The sequence below is a fragment of the Chaetodon trifascialis genome, chromosome 20, assembly GCF_039877785.1.
Source record: "Chaetodon trifascialis isolate fChaTrf1 chromosome 20, fChaTrf1.hap1, whole genome shotgun sequence".
Lineage (NCBI taxonomy): Eukaryota > Metazoa > Chordata > Actinopteri > Chaetodontiformes > Chaetodontidae > Chaetodon > Chaetodon trifascialis.
Genome location: NC_092075.1, coordinates 817,669 through 836,101, shown reverse-complemented (window position 1 = coordinate 836,101; position 18,433 = coordinate 817,669). Strand labels below are relative to the sequence as shown.

Genomic DNA, 18,433 nt, shown 5'->3' with positions numbered 1-18,433 from the left:
AGGAAAGACAAAGAAACACACACACACACACACACACACACACACACACACACACACACACGCACACATGCACACACACACACACACACACACACACACACACACACCCCGCCTGGCCCCCCTGTGGAGACTGGCCTGGTGGAAATTAGGCTCATTACCTTGTAAAGCTCCTTCTTTGTCTCTCTGTTTGTCTTCTGTCTTTTCTTTGTCTCAGTCATGTCTTCTGGAAAGCGTCCTCACACCGTGCAGCAGATAAAATCTAAAGAAAGATAAATAAATCATAGAATCACTGCAGGAAGGCGTGATTTCAGCTTCAGCTCAGTGATCTTGGTTAACGGCTGGAAAACTAACGGTGACTTGAAGAAGGAGACAGGACGTGTTGACTTCATAACACCTAACGAGTGTCCTAAGGAGACACCTGACAGGTGTCCTGAGGAGACACAGTGGAATATGAAGTTAAATGATTGTAACTCCCAGCGATCCTGCGTGTCCACAGTGGGTCCAGCTTCAGTGTCGGCTGTAGGAGACGTCGGCCGCTGGAAGCGTCCCCCCCCCTTTACTTTCTCCTTCGTCAGGTTGATGGAGTGGGCCTCATATTCATCCTTCCGCTCGTACCGTCTTCGAGTTTCCTCCATGAAACACACAAAGCGCACACTTGACTTCCTTGGAAACAAAAGAGGGATTTCCTCCAGCCGAAGGGCCCTCCAACCTCAACACACACCCAGCGCTCACACACTCTTAATCCTGCACTGCAAACACTGCGGTGGAGGTCAGCTACACCTCCTGCAGGAGGAGGCAGATTTGGAGGTTATGACTGAACAGAGGTATGCAGAGACCCCCCCCCCCCAGCCTCTTCCCTCTCCCCCAGCTACTGCACAGAGGATCTTCACCTTCTGGCCCTCAGCCAAAGACTGAAGACCCTCTCTGTAATCCCCCCCCCCCCCCCGCTGATGCACACAGCTGCTGGTGTGTGTGTGAGCGTGTGTGTGAGCGTGTGTGTGCGCGCGGTGCTAGCTAACAATGGCCGCCTCAGAGTGCAGCCACAGTTTGTGTTTTCCTCCAGCAGAGCGCTCATATCTCCGCTCGGAGCGTGATGGATTTCTTGGCTCGTCTCAAACTGGAAACGTTTCAGCTCAGCTCAGCCCAGAAGTCAGCTGTGAACACTTGCAGGTTTCAGGTCCGTAACCCCCTTTCCTGCTCGTAATGGTGGAAATGAAACTGGAGACTTGGGCGTATTCTTGACTCCAGATGTAGTCGCTCTCCCTCCCTCACTTTTTGCTGACTGGAGCACAAACACATTTTTGAGAAAGCCCAAAGCTGGATTGAACCGTTAGTCTGCAGGTGAAGTTAAAGGTGGACTCCACACGTGCAGCTGAACCACTGACTCTTCAGTTCAGGTGTTCATGTCTGTGTGTTCGTGGAATATTTAGATGTAAAAAGCCTAAAAGCTGCAGATGTGTGGATGTTAGCGGTGGTGAGAGTCTCTGCTCTCGGGAACAGTGTCCATACTGTCCTTTAAGTCCAGAGGAGATCCCTCCTGTCAGCCGCTCCTCTGAGTTACTCCTCAGCGTGTGCGTTCAGTGTGATGCGTGCAGGCGTGCAGGCGTGTTGATGGACGTGACACATGTGTTCCTTCCTGGCTCTTACAGCTGCTCATGGCTTTGACCCCCAGCTGACCTCTCATTGTTTCTGCAGCAGAAACACAAAAACTACACGTGAGGCTGATTCTGACTGATCGCTGTGGACGAGCACTTCACCGTCCTGTACTGTGAGTCGTGTTAAATGTACACATTTTATTATTTTATTTACTTTCATCTGTACGACTGACCGAGGGCCCTGGGGCCAGAGACACAAAGTGAGCACAAAGAGACACAAAACAACCACAAAGAGACCTTAAATGACCACTAAAACACACAAAATGAGCCAAAGAGACATTTAAAAGGCTGAGGCAATGACTTCTTGTGTTACAAGTGTTTGGAAATTATATGTTTATTGTGTATTAGACGTGTTAATCTTCATTAATTTCATGCACAGAAATCTGAACTGAAATAAAAACAAAATTGTGAATTATATTCTTAAGTTTATGAATTATTCAAACAGCTCCACAGCAAACAGCTACACCATTAAAAAAGTGCTAACATGTTAATGCATCAACATGAATAATCTCTAATAGAATATACATTCAGTGGCCAGTTTATTAGGTACACTTTTACCATGCAAACAAGCTCAGTCATAATTTCTACTTTTAGGAGATAAAAATGAGACGTATTAATGTGACTTTATGTTGATGCCTGCAGTTTGCAGGGATGTTGAACTGGACTGCATGTCCCCAGAGGTGTCTCTATGTTTTGTCCACCTCATGAATATGAGGGGTTACCTGAGAAACACCTGAGTGACATCACCTCAGTGTTAAGCACACACTCAGTAATGAGTTTCTCTTCTTATCCCTCACTGCGATGTTTGAGCTTCACCTTCATCTTCTCCAGGAGGAAAGTCCCTCTGCTTCACCTTCAATCTCAGTTTAACACCTGCAGGACATCACGAGTAGTTTGCAGCCAATCAGGGTGCAGTATGAATCTTACCTGGAGACATGAAGCCTCCAGGTCCAAACAGTGACTCCACAGCTCAGGGTTTTTAAATGAGGGAGAAAGTCTCTGAGTCATCTGAAGAAGTTTAAACAAGTTTATTAACTTTTTTGTGGGGGAAAAAAAACAAATCAGACAAAAAAAATCTTATTATTTACCATAGTAGTATTTTTTTACTTTTCTGGGGGGGACATTAAAGTAGATTTTGCAGATACTTCTGCAGCTGTACTTCAGTCAGATTCAGAGTACAGGACTTTTACTGGATTCTAATACTTCACAGAGTTACTAAGGACACAGACGTGAGGACACATGCAGAGCGTGGAGCCTTCGGACTGGATCTTTGGGGTCATGAGGTCACAAAAGTGTCCAACTTCTCCTTTAAGGTCTAAAAGTGTCCTTTCTGTCCACCTAAACTCCTCCTCCTCCTCCTCCTCCTCTGTGCCTCCTCTGCAAACAGATGGGATCAACCTGTTGTGCCTGGTCCAGGATCAGTTCAGCTCAGTGCCGTCGCGCTCCGCAGTCGCGGGGGCGCGCTGGCTGAACTGATCCGGGGTCTGCGGAGATGGCCGTCCTCCCCCTCCGCTGTATTCCGACGGCCCCGCAGTCTTTTCCTTCCACTCCACTTCAGAAACAGCAGCCAGGCCGACATTTTCCCACGCCTCCACACCGCAAGCCACCTCAAAACGCCTTGAATCAGCAAAGACTGTAAAATGCGGAAACGGGCTCTTGGAAACGCCATTAGAGGGAAATATGCGTGTTTCAAGCTGGACTGAAGATGCAGGAGTTAATTCAACAGGGGCCTCGACTTTTTCCTCCGGAGTGAGAGCGCAGAAAGGGACGTAAACTTTTCAGTGGGTGCGAACGGACCGCGCTCGGTTTTATAATGTCAGCCGCACTGAGTCGGTTATGAGCGGGTTTTCTGGTCGTTTTTGAGCCGTTTGGAGCATTTCCTGTCAATGCACTGCTTCTTATGGACTCTTTATTCGGTGGAAACGACCTCAAGGAGGATTTCCACACCTCAGGAGTTCGACGCCAGAAACTGACGCGTCCGTGAACGCCGCAGGTAGCTAGCTAGCGTGTTAGCTAGTTTTTAAGCTAGTTTTTGGTGTTTTTTTTACGTACAAACAGACAAAACAAACGCTCAACTCAACGTGAACGCGGGCTGCGATGCGATCAGCACACAGTTAGTGTTGACTGAGTGTTTTCTTGAAGGTTTTTCAAGTCTTTTATGTTGTTTTTACAAACTGTAAGTTAGCCCTCAACTCGGTCTAACTCAGCCTTTAACGTTAGCTGTTGCAGCTAACGGCCAAACATGCCGCAGCTAAACGGGGGGGACGGAGACGACTTGGGAGCAAACGATGAACTGATTGCTTTTAAAGACGAGGGGGAGCAGGAGGAGAAGAGGAACGTGTCTGCTGAACGGGACCTGGACGATGTCAAGTCCTCTCTGGTCAACGAGTCCGAGACCAACAGCAGCTCGGACTCGGAGGTGAGTGAACGGGACCCGGGATGTGGATCCACTTGTGGTTTGGTGGATCCGCTCTGCTGGGTTGTGTCTCTCCGCGGAGCCCGTCCTGCTTTGTTTACCTGTCTGTCTGTCTGTGTGTTTGTGTGCAGGCAGACAGACGCCCCAAGACCAATCCGGATCAGGAGAGCAGGGCCAGGCACAGTCAGCTGTTTGAGGAAGGTAACGAGTCCTCATCGTGTCTGAAGCCTTGACTGTCTCAGAGCCAGCACAGGGAGTTAAAGGTGCTCTGAGACTCAGTGTTAAGGTGGATTTATGCTTGAGTCGTGCAGGTTTTGACGTGTGTTCCAGCTTCACTCATTCATATCAGGATCTGTGGAGTTATTTTCCACTTTGTTTGCTTCTTTTGTGCTCATGTCCTCAGAGCTTCGCCGCGTCCACTTAACTTCTGTTTCTCATTGTCTCACTGCTGCAGAGGACTCCTCTTTCTCTGCTGGTTGCCGTCTTCCATTCACTGTGAGATGAAGTCACTGTTTGCTCACATCTCATTAGCTTCTGGAAGCTGCTCCTCCTGAGCTCCACGTCACGATCACGGCGCCCTTTAATCTAGTTGTCGCCCGGACGCAGAGCACACGCTCTTATCTCCATCACACATCTGCTCAGATTAAACCACACCAACTGGCTCGATGGGCATCTTCATGTGAATGCCGTGTCCCACCATCGCTGTAGAACTGGTTCCACTGGTCTCACACATTATTTACCCTCGTGGTGTGAGGAACGTTTCCTCAATCGTGGCCCTTGAACATGAATGAATCAGTTGACAGGTCATCAGGTGGACACGCTCTCACGCACCAAACAAAGCTCACCCCCCGCCTTCCCCGTCAGTTTGTAGCGCAGGTTCATGTCTCATGTTTTAGTCTCAGCTCGTTGAAATCAGTCTGATGAGCAGACGATCAGCTGTTTGCACAAACTGAAAAAGATGTTAAACTTGTTTCAGCGCTGAGGAGGCGTCAGGATGGAGGCCTCTTCCAGCCCTCTCCGTACGTTGGATATCCCTTCTTCATGATCCCAGACCTCGGGAACCTCTGCGGTCCCTACCTCACCAACGGAGCCCTCACGCCGAGCGCCAGGACGGTAAGACCACACACACGCACACACACGCTCGCACAGAGGTTACTGGGACCAGCAGCAGGGTGTTGGGGGGGGGGGGGGGGGCAGTTGGTCTGGTTGCACCCAGGTTTGCTGCTCCTGTGGTTTCCTCTGTCTTTATTTATCACTGTTTAACGCACCGCCCGCTGAGGACACCCAGTGACTCAAATGGAGCACACACATCCAGGCGGTGCGTGTTGTTAACGATGCTTCATCAGTTCATCACTTTTCTGCCTCGTTGGCAGCGCGAGAGACGGGCAGTGTGAGGAAGACGAGCAGGTTAACGAGCTTTAAAGTTCCTCAGTGCTGATAATGCAGAGAAATGCAACAATACATAAAAAATGTAAAACAGAGGAAAGACCAGTTGGTGTCGGACTGATGGACAGTCTTCTTTCTCAGGGCTGAACAGTTCGATCAGCATATTTCACCGTTTTCTGACTTTTTGTGGACCAAACGAACAATCCAGCAGTCAGACCAAGAACAGACTCGGTGGATAATAAACATCCAGCTGTCTGCTGTTGGCTGGTGAAGTTTATGAGACGCTGACGTCATGCAGATTAACTCGTTCTCAGGCGTAACTTAAACCCGGACTCGCCCAGAACACATGCAACAGGTTCTAGCTGCTTCGCTTTGTGGCCATATTGTTTTGCAAATGGAGACCTGGATCCCACTGACTCACCGTTGTCCTGAAAGCTCCTTCTGTGTACTTGCATTTGATTTGGTGTGTGTGTGTGTGTGTGTGCGTGTGTGTGCGCACGCATGCGCGCGTGTGCGCTGCCTGCAGCGTGTTGTGATAAGGAGGTTTGTGATGGCGCGGGGCTCGACAGGCCTGGACACAGTCTGCCTGCAGTAGGAATGAGCTCTCATCACGGCTGCTGCAGATTAGCTGCTGCTGCATGCCACCATTGACAGTTTGTTGCCCAATTCTGTCGTCCTGAAGCTTTATGAAGCTCAGCCTGGATTAAAGGGATGCTGGGTAATGGTTTAGTACAGTAGAGCTCATGGCCACTAATCTAAAAATTGCCTCGTTGGCACAGTGAGGAATTTTAAGCCAAATATTATCTCAGAGGACAGTTTGGAAGACACGACCTCAAACACGAGGCTGACGGGACGTAACGTGAAAACAGCAGTAAAAACATGTATGACACCAGTGTGTGTGTGTGTGTGTGTGTGTGTGTGTGTGTGTGTGTGTGTGTGTGTGTGTGTGTGTGTGTGTGTGTGTGTGTGTGTGTGTGTGTGTGTGTGTGTGTGTGTGTGTGTGTGTGTGTGTGTGTGTGTGTGTGTGTGTGTGTGTGTGTGTGTGTTTCCAGCACTTCGAGGCTCTAAATGTTCCACTTCTGGCTCTCCAGCCTCCTGTTTGAGAGTGACACAGATTTGTGAACTCCTCTCCGTCTCGGCGTGTTTTGAAAGTCTTTCCTGTGTGGATTTAGCGCAGACACACATGCAGGCTAAACACACACACACACACACACACACACACACAGCCACCCACACAAACACCTGCATTCCTCAGCTTTGTAATGCCCTCCCCCGTGTCAGTGGCCCATTGTTGTGTTAGCTGAGTCTGAATGGTCCTAATGTGTGGCTCTACAGGGGGATCGTTACACCTCATTATACCTTACCCCCCCCCCCCCCCCCCCCCCCCCCCCACACACACACACACACACACGTCCTCTGTGACTGACTGATTGTGCGCTGCCTTTAGACAACACAGTCGTCCGTCCTCCTTCTCTCTCTGGTCCTCCTTCACATTTCTCTGCACAATGGAGACCTTGTGTTCTCCTCAGCCTCCTCAGTCAGAGCGAGAGGTGTGTGTATGGGAGGAGGAGGAGGAGGAGGAGGAGGAGGAGGAGGAGGAGGAGGAGGAGGAGGAGGAGGAGGAGGAGATGCGCCTGCCAGTCTGAAGGCGAGCGAAGGTAAACAAGCTATCGTTAGCTGGACGCTACCTGAGCCATAATACAGGCTGTTTACTGTCCTCACGGAGGCAGACAGGAAGCAGGAGCCAGCATGTCGACGACCTGTCTGCTGACTGCGTCCTCCTCTCCAAACCTCCCCCACCTCCTTCCAGGCTGCTCCTCGCCTCTGTCTCTGCCGTGGACTCTGCGTGACGTTTGTCTTCCTTTGAAAAACACGAAGACAAACGCACATTCATTAACACACACGTTAATTCTCTCGTGCTCGTTTAGTCCCAACTTGTCAGATATCACCACCATTCATCCTCCCGTCCCGCCCCATGCAGGCCGTGATTGGTCCGTTTGGGAACAGTGACATTGACGAACTTTGACTTGGACTTGATGTAAATATCTGTCATGTTACCGAATAGCCACGTGTGACTTTATACCACAGAGCGTCGACGAATGAGAGCGGCCGGCTCAGAGGTTACACACACACACACACACACAAACACACACACACACACACACACACACACACACACACACACACACACACACACCTTCAGAGCAGCGTCACACCTGAGCAGCAGTGAACAGTAGAAGGACTGAGGAGAGATAAGCTACCTGCAGGTTTATACTCACTCTGTGGAAGAGGTCGATGTTGACAGAGCTGGCCATCTGTGTTAGTGTGTGTGTGTGTGTGTGTGTGTGTGTGTGTGTGTGTTTGGTTAAAGTTGGTCTCTCTCTGCAGACTGAACAATCCCACAATTCCTCTGTTTACTCCACATTGTCTCCAGAGTCTTAAAATACCAAGAGGATGACCTGTCTGACACAACAGCCTCACACAGACACACTGCTGTACGCATGCAAACATAAACATGCACGCACACACACACACACACACACACACACACACACACACACACACACACACGCGCCGCACAGGTCTGCTTTCAGTCCATCAAACATGTTTGTGTGTCAGCAGGACGTCTGTGAAAGCGTCTGTTTTGGTCGTGGAGCTGCAGGAAGTGATGAACTGTGAGTGAAGACGTTCAGAGTCTCTTCTCTCAATAAAAGTCCAAACAAAGTCAGACAGACAGTGTGGAGACCTGTGTGGACGGCCGTCCATCAGTCTGATAGTCCAGAATCATCTGGGATGAAAGGGACGCTCTGTTTTTAACTCCTCGTTCTGTCCAGTGAAAACAGGTTCAGTCAACGCGATGATCCACTAACAGCTGATGTCTGTCCTCAGTGAAGACGTGGACGTTAGGTCCCACGTGGACTCCCATTTGTTTCATTTGATCAGGAGACGTTATTAATGAAGAACAGGATCAACAAGCTTTATGTCCTCATTATGTTAATGAGACGTTTTCATAACCACTGGTTCCCTGACGATTAAACTGAAGTCTAAACTTAAACTGGCTCATTAGTCTAAAAGCAGCCGTCGCCGCTTTAAACAGACCTGAAGGCTGCTCAGCTCTGCTCATCAGCGTCCTGGGGACATACTGGTCAAACGTGTCTCTGTTTATGGACCGTTTATGAAGCTGGTCCAGAGTTGAGGGTCTGCTAGAAGACAGACGGACCTGAGCTGGATGAGAAGTCAGATACAAGCTGCTGGCGCTGGGGCCTGTTTAATACCTGGTTTCACACTGATCGTTGTCTCTTCAGTTCCCCCAAAACGTGTTTTTAGGAAGGCAGATAGTAAACAAACAGATGTTTACTTTGATTCTAGGAGGCTTTATTCAGGTGGTATCAGAGTAGACCTTCTGTCCTTCTTACTGCCTTCAGCTCTTCATTCAGCTGAGAGACGTTTTGATGTGATGATTGGACTTTCAGGGAGTAACTGATTCGTTTTAAAGTCGACCAAACCTCCGAGCTTTGTCTTTGATGAGCTGTATGAGTTTGGAAACAGAAGCTGTGGATCAGTTTAGGTCTGAATCTGAGTCTGGATCAGTTCCACTGGATGATCCACTATGATCCACTGGATTAATGAGCAGACCTGGACTCAGAGGGGACGAGGACCCGGACTCAGAAGGGACGAAGACCTGGACTGTCCAGAAACCTGCTTCTGACTTCAAGGACTCTAAAGAACATTTTCATGATGTTCTGTGTCGACTCGATCTTCAGCTCTTTGTCTTCAGTGTGTGTGTGTGTGTGTGTGTGTGTGTGTGTGTGTGTGTGTGTGTGTGTGTGTGTGTGTGTGTGTGTGTGTGTGTGTGTGTGTGTGTGTGTGTGTGTGTGTGTGTGTGTGTGTGTGTGTGTGTGTGTGTGTGTGTGTGGGGCAGTAAACAGCAGTCAGCCTAATAACCCTCCCCTCCAGGCACTGTGTGTGTGTGTGTGTGTGTGTGTGTGTGTGTGTGTGTGCGTGCGTGTGTGCGTGCATTGATTTTCCTGGTATTTCCAACAGCTGGATCCAGTTAGTGCTCTCAGCCTGAGCTTCCTCGGGCCTCTGGATGGGGGACGCTGCTCTGTGGACGTGCTGTGTGTTTGTCTGCAGAGAAGGAGACATGAGACGAGGGGGAGTGAGGACGTTGTTGGACAGTGGGGAGGTTTGGTTCTGTTTGAGGGTCCAGACCTGGTTTTAAGGGTAGGGTTGGGTCCAGGTTTAGGTCGGGCTTTGTGTCCGTGGGTGTGAGCAGCAGTTCTGGGGTCATGTGCAGATGAAGCGTGATGAGCTGCAGAGTCTGAGGGAGACGAGCTGCATGTGGTTTCCTTTAACGTGACTCAGCCGCCGGTGGGTTTATGTGTCTTAAGGGTCTCCTGTGGACCTTCTGACCACTGAGGATCAGAGTCTTCATGATGGGTGGTGTCACATCCCAGTGAGCTGCAGGCGGTGGTCATGCACAAAGTGCAGCTTCAGTCTTCTGAGGAGCATCAGACGATTGACACGGCGTGTTTCTGTGAGAGACGGCGAGCTGTGACTCTGAGTCACGTGCAGCTTCCAGCACTAACCTGATTTCTTAAGCGTTGTGTGGAGAAACCTGTTTGTTGTAATCAGGTTTTAGAGAATCAGACAAACCTGATTTCCATTTGGAGAAAGCAGATTTGTGTTCCTGGTGAAGCAGCATTGGCTGTGCACTCAGACAGGGGAGGTGTCACTGCGACAGGAAGCCTCACTGAAACACCATCAATGAATCCTTCTTACATCGCGGAAGCAGCTTTTTGTGTCATGAACACAGTTCACATCAGTCGTTCTTGCAGAATCCGGTCAGACGGCAGGAACCAGATCACTGAGCTGCTCCAAGTGTACGCTCAGAGTCCATCTGTCTGTCCAGAAGACGACAGTCTCCGTCCTCCACGTCAAAACCAGACAAACTGGTGTTGTCCTGTCTCCTGTGGAACCTGATCTGAGGGACTTCCTGAGGTCACGTCAGCAGACCGGTTATCAGATGGAGTGAGAGCTGCACGCCGCCGTCGCACCTGGACGCTTCTGTCCAATGAGCAGAGACGCTGTGTCAGGATGGACGTCATCATCATCATCATCATCATCAGCGCCGTGGCCTGGTAGTCAGGAGGAGCCTCTGTCCTCCTCTCGCTCCCCTTCCTCAGGGTCAAAGGTCACAGTTGGAGTCTGTTGACGTCACTCACAGTTGAATGAGCACCAAAGGCCTCTTCTTCTCTGAGGGGCTCAGTGTGAGTGTGGTCGGGGGGGCTGGGGGCTCGGGGGTCTCCCTGTTTCAGACGGCTCGGCTAACAGTGGGGCGCCTGTCATTCGGGGGCTGGTGGCGTGTTTATGTGTGGAGAATGGGGGGGCAGGGTGAAGGCAAACTTTCTGGATTGTTCTTTGTCTAACTCAAGACACGCGCACACACACACACACACACACAAATTGAGCAAAACACTCAAACTTAATGTGTTTGTTATGATTTCTGTTTGACCTTCAGAGTGTGTGTGTGTGTGTGTGTGTGTGTGTGTGTGTGTGTGTGTGTGTGTGTGTGTGTGTGTGTGTGTGTGTGTGTGTGTGTGTGTGTGTGTGTGTGTGTGTGTGGTTCTGTTGGCAGGATCTGGGTACCTATGAAGTGGATTTCAGTTGTGTTCATTGGTTCCTAAACATGTTCGCTCTGTTCTTATTGCCTGTCTGCGCAGACGTGTCTGCTGGCGCCTCACACAGCGGTGCGCTGTGATTGGCTGAGGGGCTGGTGGTTGAGCGAGCGTCAGCGACTGGAGGACTCACAGAAGGGTTAATCTAAATCAAACAGGAGTTTGTCTGCAGGCGAAAGTGCAAGAAGTGCTGCACAAAGTGTGACCTGACATAACGAACATGAAGATTTGAGCTTTTTTTAATATGTTGAACCAGAATCAATGAGCAGAATCACAATCCATTAAATTGGAACAATCAAAGCTGTGACACACAGAACGGAAACATGTGGGAGATGAACGCCGTTGAAGCGTCATCTGTCCTGTTATCAAAGCTCGTCTGCGCCTGCACATCCTGATCTGGAAATGAGGTCCTGTTTGAAGACAGTTCAGCTCTGCAGCTGAAGACTGACACGTCCCATTTTTAGGACATCCAGAAGAAGAGTCTGCAGCTGTGGATCGCCACCTCTCATACCAGCAGCTGTCAGCCTGCGTCAGCCTGTGTTAGCCTGCGTTAGCCTGTGTTAGCCTGCGTTAGCCTGTGTTAGCCTCTGTCAGCCTGCGTTAGCCTGTGTTAGCCTCTGTCAGCCTGTGTTAGCCTGTGTCAGCCTCTGTCAGCCTGTGCCAGCCTGTGTTAGCCTCTGTCAGCCTGTGCCAGCCTGTGTTAGCCTCTGTCAGCCTGTGTTAGCCTGTGTTAGCCTCTGTCAGCCTGTGTTAGCCTGTGTCAGCCTCTGTTAGCCTGCGTTAGCATGTGTTAGCCTCTGTCAGCCTGTGTTAGCCTGTGTCAGCCTGTGTCAGCCTGTGTTAGCCTGTGTTAGCCTGTGTCAGCCTCTGTTAGCCTGCGTTAGCCTGTGTTAGCCTCTGTCAGCCTGTGTTAGCCTGTATCAGCCTCTGTTAGCCTGCGTTAGCCTGTGTTAGCCTCTGTCAGCCTGTGCTAGCCTGTGTCAGCCTCTGTTAGCCTGTGTTAGCCTGTGTTAGCCTCTGTCAGCCTGTGTTAGCCTGTGTCAGCCTCTGTCAGCCTCTGTTAGCCTGCGTTAGCCTGTGTTAGCCTCTGTCAGCCTGTGTTAGCCTGTGTCAGCCTCTGTCAGCCTGTGTCAGCCTCTGTCAGCCTGTGTTAGCCTGTGTTAGCCTCTGTTAGCCTGTGTCAGCCTCTGTTAGCCTGTGTCAGCCTCTGTTAGCCTGTGTTAGCCTCTGTTAGCCTGTGTCAGCCTCTGTTAGCCTGTGTCAGCCTCTGTTAGCCTGTGTTAGCCTGTGTCAGCCTGTGTCAGCCTGTGTCAGCCTGTGTTAGCTTGCGTTAGCCTGTGTCAGCCTGTGTCAGCCTGTGTTAGCTTGCGTTAGCCTGCGTCAGCCTGTGTCAGCCTGTGTTAGCTTGCGTTAGCCTGCGTTAGCCTCTGTCAGGCCGTGTTAGCCTGTGTTAGCCAGTACTGTACTTCAGTATAAAGTTGAGGTATTCATACACTTTTGTCCCCATCACTCACACTGATGTGACAGAGACACGTCCAGCTGATGGACAAACTGTCCTCGTCCTTTCTGCTTCTCAGTGTCTCAAACTGCGTGAGAAAGCATCATGTGCTGACGTGTGTTGAAGATGATTGTTGGTGTGTGTGTGTGTGTGTGTGTGTGTGTGTGTGTGTGTGTGTGTGTGTGTGTGTGTGTGTGTGTGTGTGTGTGTGTGTGTGTGTGTGTGTGTGTGTGTGTGTGTGTGTGTGTGTGTGTGTGTGTGTGTGTCATGGCTGACATTCGCTCGCTCTCTCTCTCCTCAGTACCTGCCATTTCAGTGGCCTCTGCTCGATGTCCCAGGAAGAGCTGCTATCAGAGACTCTGCTGCTGCGACACACCTGGTGAGACACACACACACACACACACACACACACACACACACACACACACACACTTCTGTTTTAAGGCTCCTGAAACGATGAAGTCATGTCCTTAAACATGATTTACTTCCTGTTGAAATGTGAGAGGAAACAGTTTCTGCTGGTCCGGGCAGGTGTGAGACACTGCAGGTGTGAGACACTGCAGGTGTGAGACACTGCAGGTGTGAGACAGGTGGAGTTTTTATGTACACCGACACCCTGACTAAAGATCTGAACGTTTTTAAGGAAGTAGAAACGCAGGAAGTCGGGGCCTGATGGGAAATCAGGGACTGATAGCATTCAGCTCTGTCGTCCGTGATGAAGCTCAGCGACGCCCAGCGCTTATCTGAATCAAAACATGTAAACTGAGGAACTGAAGGAGCTGGAACTGGTCCCAGTCCGACGAGTCGAAGCTCCACCACCGCGGGGCTGAAGGTGGACGGCGAGATCCGTTTCACCGCCGTAACAAGCGAACAAGAGACCAGAAGAGTCGACTTCCTGCACGACATCATTCCTAAAAATGGCACCGAGGAGAGAAACCTGCTTTTGTTTGAGAGGATTCAGTCTCTGCAGAGTCCTTAAAGAAGTACCAGCAAAATGTACTTTGTGTGTGTACTTCGTGTGTGTACTTCGTATGTGTACTTCATCAGTCAGGAAGATGAACAGTGAATTTAACCAGCAGTCCAGTCGCTTGTGAAGCAGTGAACTCAGACTGACCCCCAGTGGCCGAGACGAGAACACATCACCTTTACAGCCGAGACCACAGAGACATCTGAAGGCCGCAGAGAGCAGCCCAGTGACGCCCAGTGAAACCAGTGAAACCAGTGACACCAAGTCAGCCCAGTGACACCAGTGAAACCAGTGACGCCCAGTGAGCCCAGTGACGCAGAGTCAGCCCAGTGACACCAGTGAGCCCAGTTTAATGTCAGTCCAGTTTTTCCAGCTGAAGACAGAAAACGGTGAAGAAGAGTGAGGTTTGGATTGGCTGTTGACAGGAGCTGTGTCACCTGAGGAAAGCAAACATTCATAAAGTCACTTTCTGTGAATCGACCAATCACAGCCTGGATGGGGCGGGACATTAAAACAGGTTGCTGGGCTCCAGCAAACTGTGTGTGTGTGTGTGTGTGTGTGTGTGTGTGTGTGTGTGTGTGTGTGTGTGTGTGTGTGTGTGTGTGTGTGTGTGTGTGTGTGTGTGTGTGTGTGTGTGTGTCATAGTCTCTCTGTCATTGTAAGGAGTAGAGGTTGAAATCCTGACACCTGGTGGACAGATGACATCACTGCCTCTTCAGCACTCACCTGTCTGTCTGTCTGTCTGTCTCTCCGTCCGTCCGTCTGTCTCCAGTCTAACACGGTGCCGGTGGTGCAGCACCCTCACATGACCCACCTCCACCCGCTGCTGTCCTACAGCCCAGAGGCCTTCTCCCCTCAGCGGGCATCTCCTGGCTTCTCTCCTGATGCAGGTACACATGGCAGCCTCACCTGTGCTCCAATGAAATCCTTTAAAACACTTATCAGACAGACTCCACTTTGATTTGCTGCTTCACTGATTGTCTCACCTGTGAGCAGGTATGTCGAGGACCCCTCATGCGGCGTGCTACCCCGTCTCTCCTGGAGGGATGGCTCAGATCACACACCCTCTGGGCTGGCTGTGAGTAACACACACACACGCACACACACACCTGTGACGCTGTGTGTTTGTCTTATCTTATCTTACCTTATCTTACCTGCAGGCAGGGACAGTCCATGTATCCCCTGGCCGGCGGCTTCTCACCCGCCGCTCTCGCCATGAACGCCTCCATGTCGAGGTCAGTGTTGTTTTTAAAGACTGATCAGACCAAAAATGTTGAGTCCCACTGCTGATTGATTGATTGATTGATTGATTGATTGATTGATTGATTGATTGATTGATTGATTGATTGATTGATTGATTGTGTCGAGGTTAAACTGAGTGTGTGCTGTGTGTTCGTCAGTCTGGTGTCGGGGAGCTTCTCACCACGTTTGGTCCCGACCCCCCAGTCGTCCGTCCCCCACCCAGCCGGCGCCCCCGCCGCGGTGAAGCAGGAGCCCGGAGGCAGCGTCCAGCCGGGGTAACGACCTCTGACTGTCTTTTAATGTCCTCAGAGATGAGCCCTGTGTCTGTCCTCAGAGACGCCTGCGTGGACGCTCTTCTCTGTCTTCTGATGTTCGTCTTCGTTAACGTTGGCTCTGTTTGCTCCTGCAGGAGGTCGATGTCCGATGTCCAGCAGGAGAAGGACGAGGAGAAGAAGCCTCACATTAAGAAGCCGCTCAACGCCTTCATGCTGTACATGAGGGAGGAGCGGCCCAAGGTGGTCGCTCAGTGCAAAGTGAAGGAGAGCGCCACCATCAACCAGATACTGGGCCAGAGGGTAGGTGCCACGTCTCAGGGACTGAGTCAAAGATGGACTTTTGACATGTGGAGGTCACGCTCATTTGTCTTTTGTCTGTTTCCTGTCCTCAGTGGCATTCGTTGACCAAAGAGGAACAAGCCAAGTATTATGAGCTGGCTCGCAAAGAGCGCCTCCTCCACTCCAAGCTGTACCCCGGCTGGTCGGCCAGAGACAACTACGTGAGTGCAGACGGCGGGCGGGCGGGCGGGCGAGCGGGCAAACGAACATCTTCGCTCGTCTCGGATCTCTGATGTCATGCTTTATGATGTCATCATAAAAACTTCCTGTTTGAAGTGATTGACAGTGTCCATCAGCAGATGTAACTCTGAGTGTCTGTTGTGTTCAGGGTAAAAAGAAGAAGAGGAAGAGGACGAAGAGCGAAGCTCAGTGTGAAGGTAAGACGATGCTGCCGTCAGTCACGCCGTCTCTCATCAGAGCTGGACTCGTTTGTCCTCGCAGGACGTAGAAATCCGTCCAGAGGATTAACGTTGTTGTTTGTGTCTGTCTCCAGTTCCTGAAGAGGACGTCCCCCCCCAGCTGAAGAGACCTCGCGTCCCGCCCGAGGAGACGCCTCACACACACACTGCATACACACACCCCCGCTCACACCTGACGCAGCCGCACACCATCTCACACCTGACACACACGCACCTGTCCCAGGCCAGCCCCGCCTCCTCGCTGGACTCCCCGGCGACGCCCACCACGGCGCTGGCCTCGCCCGCCGCTCCGGCCCCGACGCACACCGAGCACACGCACTCCTCCTACGGTGGACATGTGTCCCCTTACGGCGAGCAGCTGCAGCCACTGTCCCTCACCACCAAGCCTCACCGGACCCCCCACCCTCTGAGCCGGACCGCCGTCACTCCAGGACCCTCCACGCCGTCGTCCTCCTGCGACACCCCCACCTCCTCGCCCCGCATGCCCTCCTCCAGATGTTCGCCCCCTCCTCCTCCTCTGCTCTCTCAGCCCTTCCTTGTCCCGCCTCCTACCGCCGCTCACCAATCAGCAGCGAGCTCCCACGGTGCCTTAACGCAGTCACAGTCGTTCTCAGTCAGAAGAACCAATCAGCTGTGAGGAGGCGGGTTCTTTGAACGGTCAAATCAAAGAGAAGCCGGACGCGATTCGACCTTTTTACGGCTGTAAATACGCTTTCTTTTTAGCTTTTTTATAGATGCATCATGTTTATGAGACTGAACACGTCATTGGTCAATATTTGACTGCCTCTCAAACGGTGTATTTTTGGCAGACGCTCACTTTTTCTAGACCTTTCTATGATGGTGCTTGTTGTGGTTGAAGCGAGGTGTGTGGCACCGGGTTTGTTCCTCTCACGTTTCTCTCACCTGCTCGTGTAAATCTGTTCTCTGGTTCCTCTGTCAATAAATATTCACTGAGTTCTGATTGGCTGCCTCCTTGACCAGCTGGAACAACAGGAAGTCGCTCACTGTGTTTGTCCTCCTCGCCGGCAGAGGCTTTCTTAAAGTGGTAACATGATTTACGCTTTCAGGGGACGCCATTGTCCCTGATGTCCATCGTGAATTCACGTCCATTCATTCAGTTCAGACATGAGAGAAAATTTGCTCTTTAAATGCAAAACTTCCTGTTTTTAACAGTCAGTGATCATCGACGCTGCTAGCAGCAGCTGCTAACAGCTAATTCAGCTTCAGGCGTTCAGTGCAGACGATTTGACTAAAAGGACAAAAAGGTCCAAACTCACATCTGGACTGAATCCGGGACGTCTGTTCACGTCCTTAAAGAGGAGGATAGGAAGCTGCTGGGCTGCACGGCTTCAGCTCATACCTGCAGCCACGTGTATCACCTGTGTGAGGGACGCAGGTGATGAGCCGGGCCGGGGAACATGTCCCCGTCTTTGACTCTGTCTCCCTCTGCTGGACAGCAGCTGATTCTGAGAATCCTCCAATCACACCGAGTGTAGTACATTTACTCAGGTAGTGTACTGAAGTACTGGTTTGAGGTACTTGTACTTTAGTATATCCAGTTTATGCTACTCTTCACTGCAGTTATTGAACAGCTGTAGTTACCTATTATTTGATCAATAAAACATGATCAGCGTATGATGCTCTGTCAGACTGACGCCCGCAGACCCTCACAGGTGCTTTCAGGTGTGTTGCTGCTCAGGTGAAGTCACCTGGCTCACCAGGTGTCATGATTTAGATGTACTTCCTGTGGAACAGCATCAATAAAAACAGTTGATTCTTTTTGCTCCTCAAATATCTCAGAGGAGTCTCAGACAGACGTCATGTGATCCTGGACACCATAGAGGACCACAGCTCTGCTCTGACTCCAGCCTGACCTTTGACCTGTGGGGCCGGCGCTCTGTCTCTAATCGTACGACGCACGCCGTCAACAGACGGACGATCAGTGACTCTTCATCAAAGCTCGTCTGATCTGAGGAGCAAACGTGTTGAAGGAGCACAGACGAGCTCCTGAACGCCTCCTCGCGTCTCCTGATGGAGCAGCAGCAGCCCAGAGATCCATCGAGCTGCTAAGAAGTACAAGTACAAGAAGTATCCTCCAAGATTCTCCTTCAATATGTATGACGAACAACGAGCAACGAATCAGAAGAAGGTTTCACAACCAGTGTGTACAAACTGCTATCTCCTGTGTGTCAGATAAAAAGCACGTATGTCCCTTTCAGAAGCTTCCTCACTCGAACGCTGAGTCTGCACAGCGAGTACTTTTACTCCATAGCACACTTTGATGGACGTACTCATGTACTTTTACTCAAGTAGGATGTTTGCCTTGTGTTCTTACACTGTGGAGGTGCTCGTACTGAAGTACAGGCTCTGGGTTCTTGGTCCACCTGTGCAGGTGAACGCTGCTCGCGCTGATACAATCACGACAGGCCGAGCTTGCCCTTTGAACCCGTCAGTCAGCAGCTTCTTATGCAACGCCGACGTGAGCGGGTCGCGTCTGAAGATGATTCATGTTCGTGTTCTCGTGTGGTGGGATGAGGTTTGTTTTCCGTAACTGGTCT

The 18,433-nt window shown here is 50.8% G+C and overlaps 1 protein-coding gene across 1 annotated transcript; it reads left to right on the top strand.

The window, feature by feature from the left end:
• Positions 1-3,760: 3,760 nt before the first annotated feature.
• On the top strand, positions 3,761-16,835 carry LOC139349189 (transcription factor 7-like 1-B). Its single transcript, XM_070989769.1, has 12 exons — positions 3,761-4,074; positions 4,203-4,272; positions 5,048-5,184; positions 12,935-13,012; positions 14,373-14,490; positions 14,597-14,678; positions 14,761-14,835; positions 15,001-15,117; positions 15,252-15,417; positions 15,510-15,617; positions 15,785-15,833; positions 15,950-16,835. The coding sequence occupies exons 1-12, from the start codon at positions 3,898-3,900 to the stop codon at positions 16,510-16,512; spliced, it is 1,740 nt and encodes a 579-aa protein (XP_070845870.1). The 5' UTR covers positions 3,761-3,897; the 3' UTR covers positions 16,513-16,835.
• The last annotated feature ends 1,598 nt before the right edge of the window (positions 16,836-18,433 follow it).

What these genes read in the sequence shown, in the direction of transcription:
- LOC139349189 (XM_070989769.1), top strand. Translation starts at nt 3,898, where the DNA reads ATGCCGCAGCTAAACGGGGGGGACGGAGACGACTTGGGAGCAAACGAT. An exon ending in ACACACCCTCTGGGCTGGCT is followed by an intron (nt 14,679 to 14,760) that starts GTGAGTAACACA and finishes TCTTACCTGCAG; the next exon opens with GCAGGGACAGTCCATGTATC. An exon ending in ATGAACGCCTCCATGTCGAG is followed by an intron (nt 14,836 to 15,000) that starts GTCAGTGTTGTT and finishes TGTGTTCGTCAG; the next exon opens with TCTGGTGTCGGGGAGCTTCT.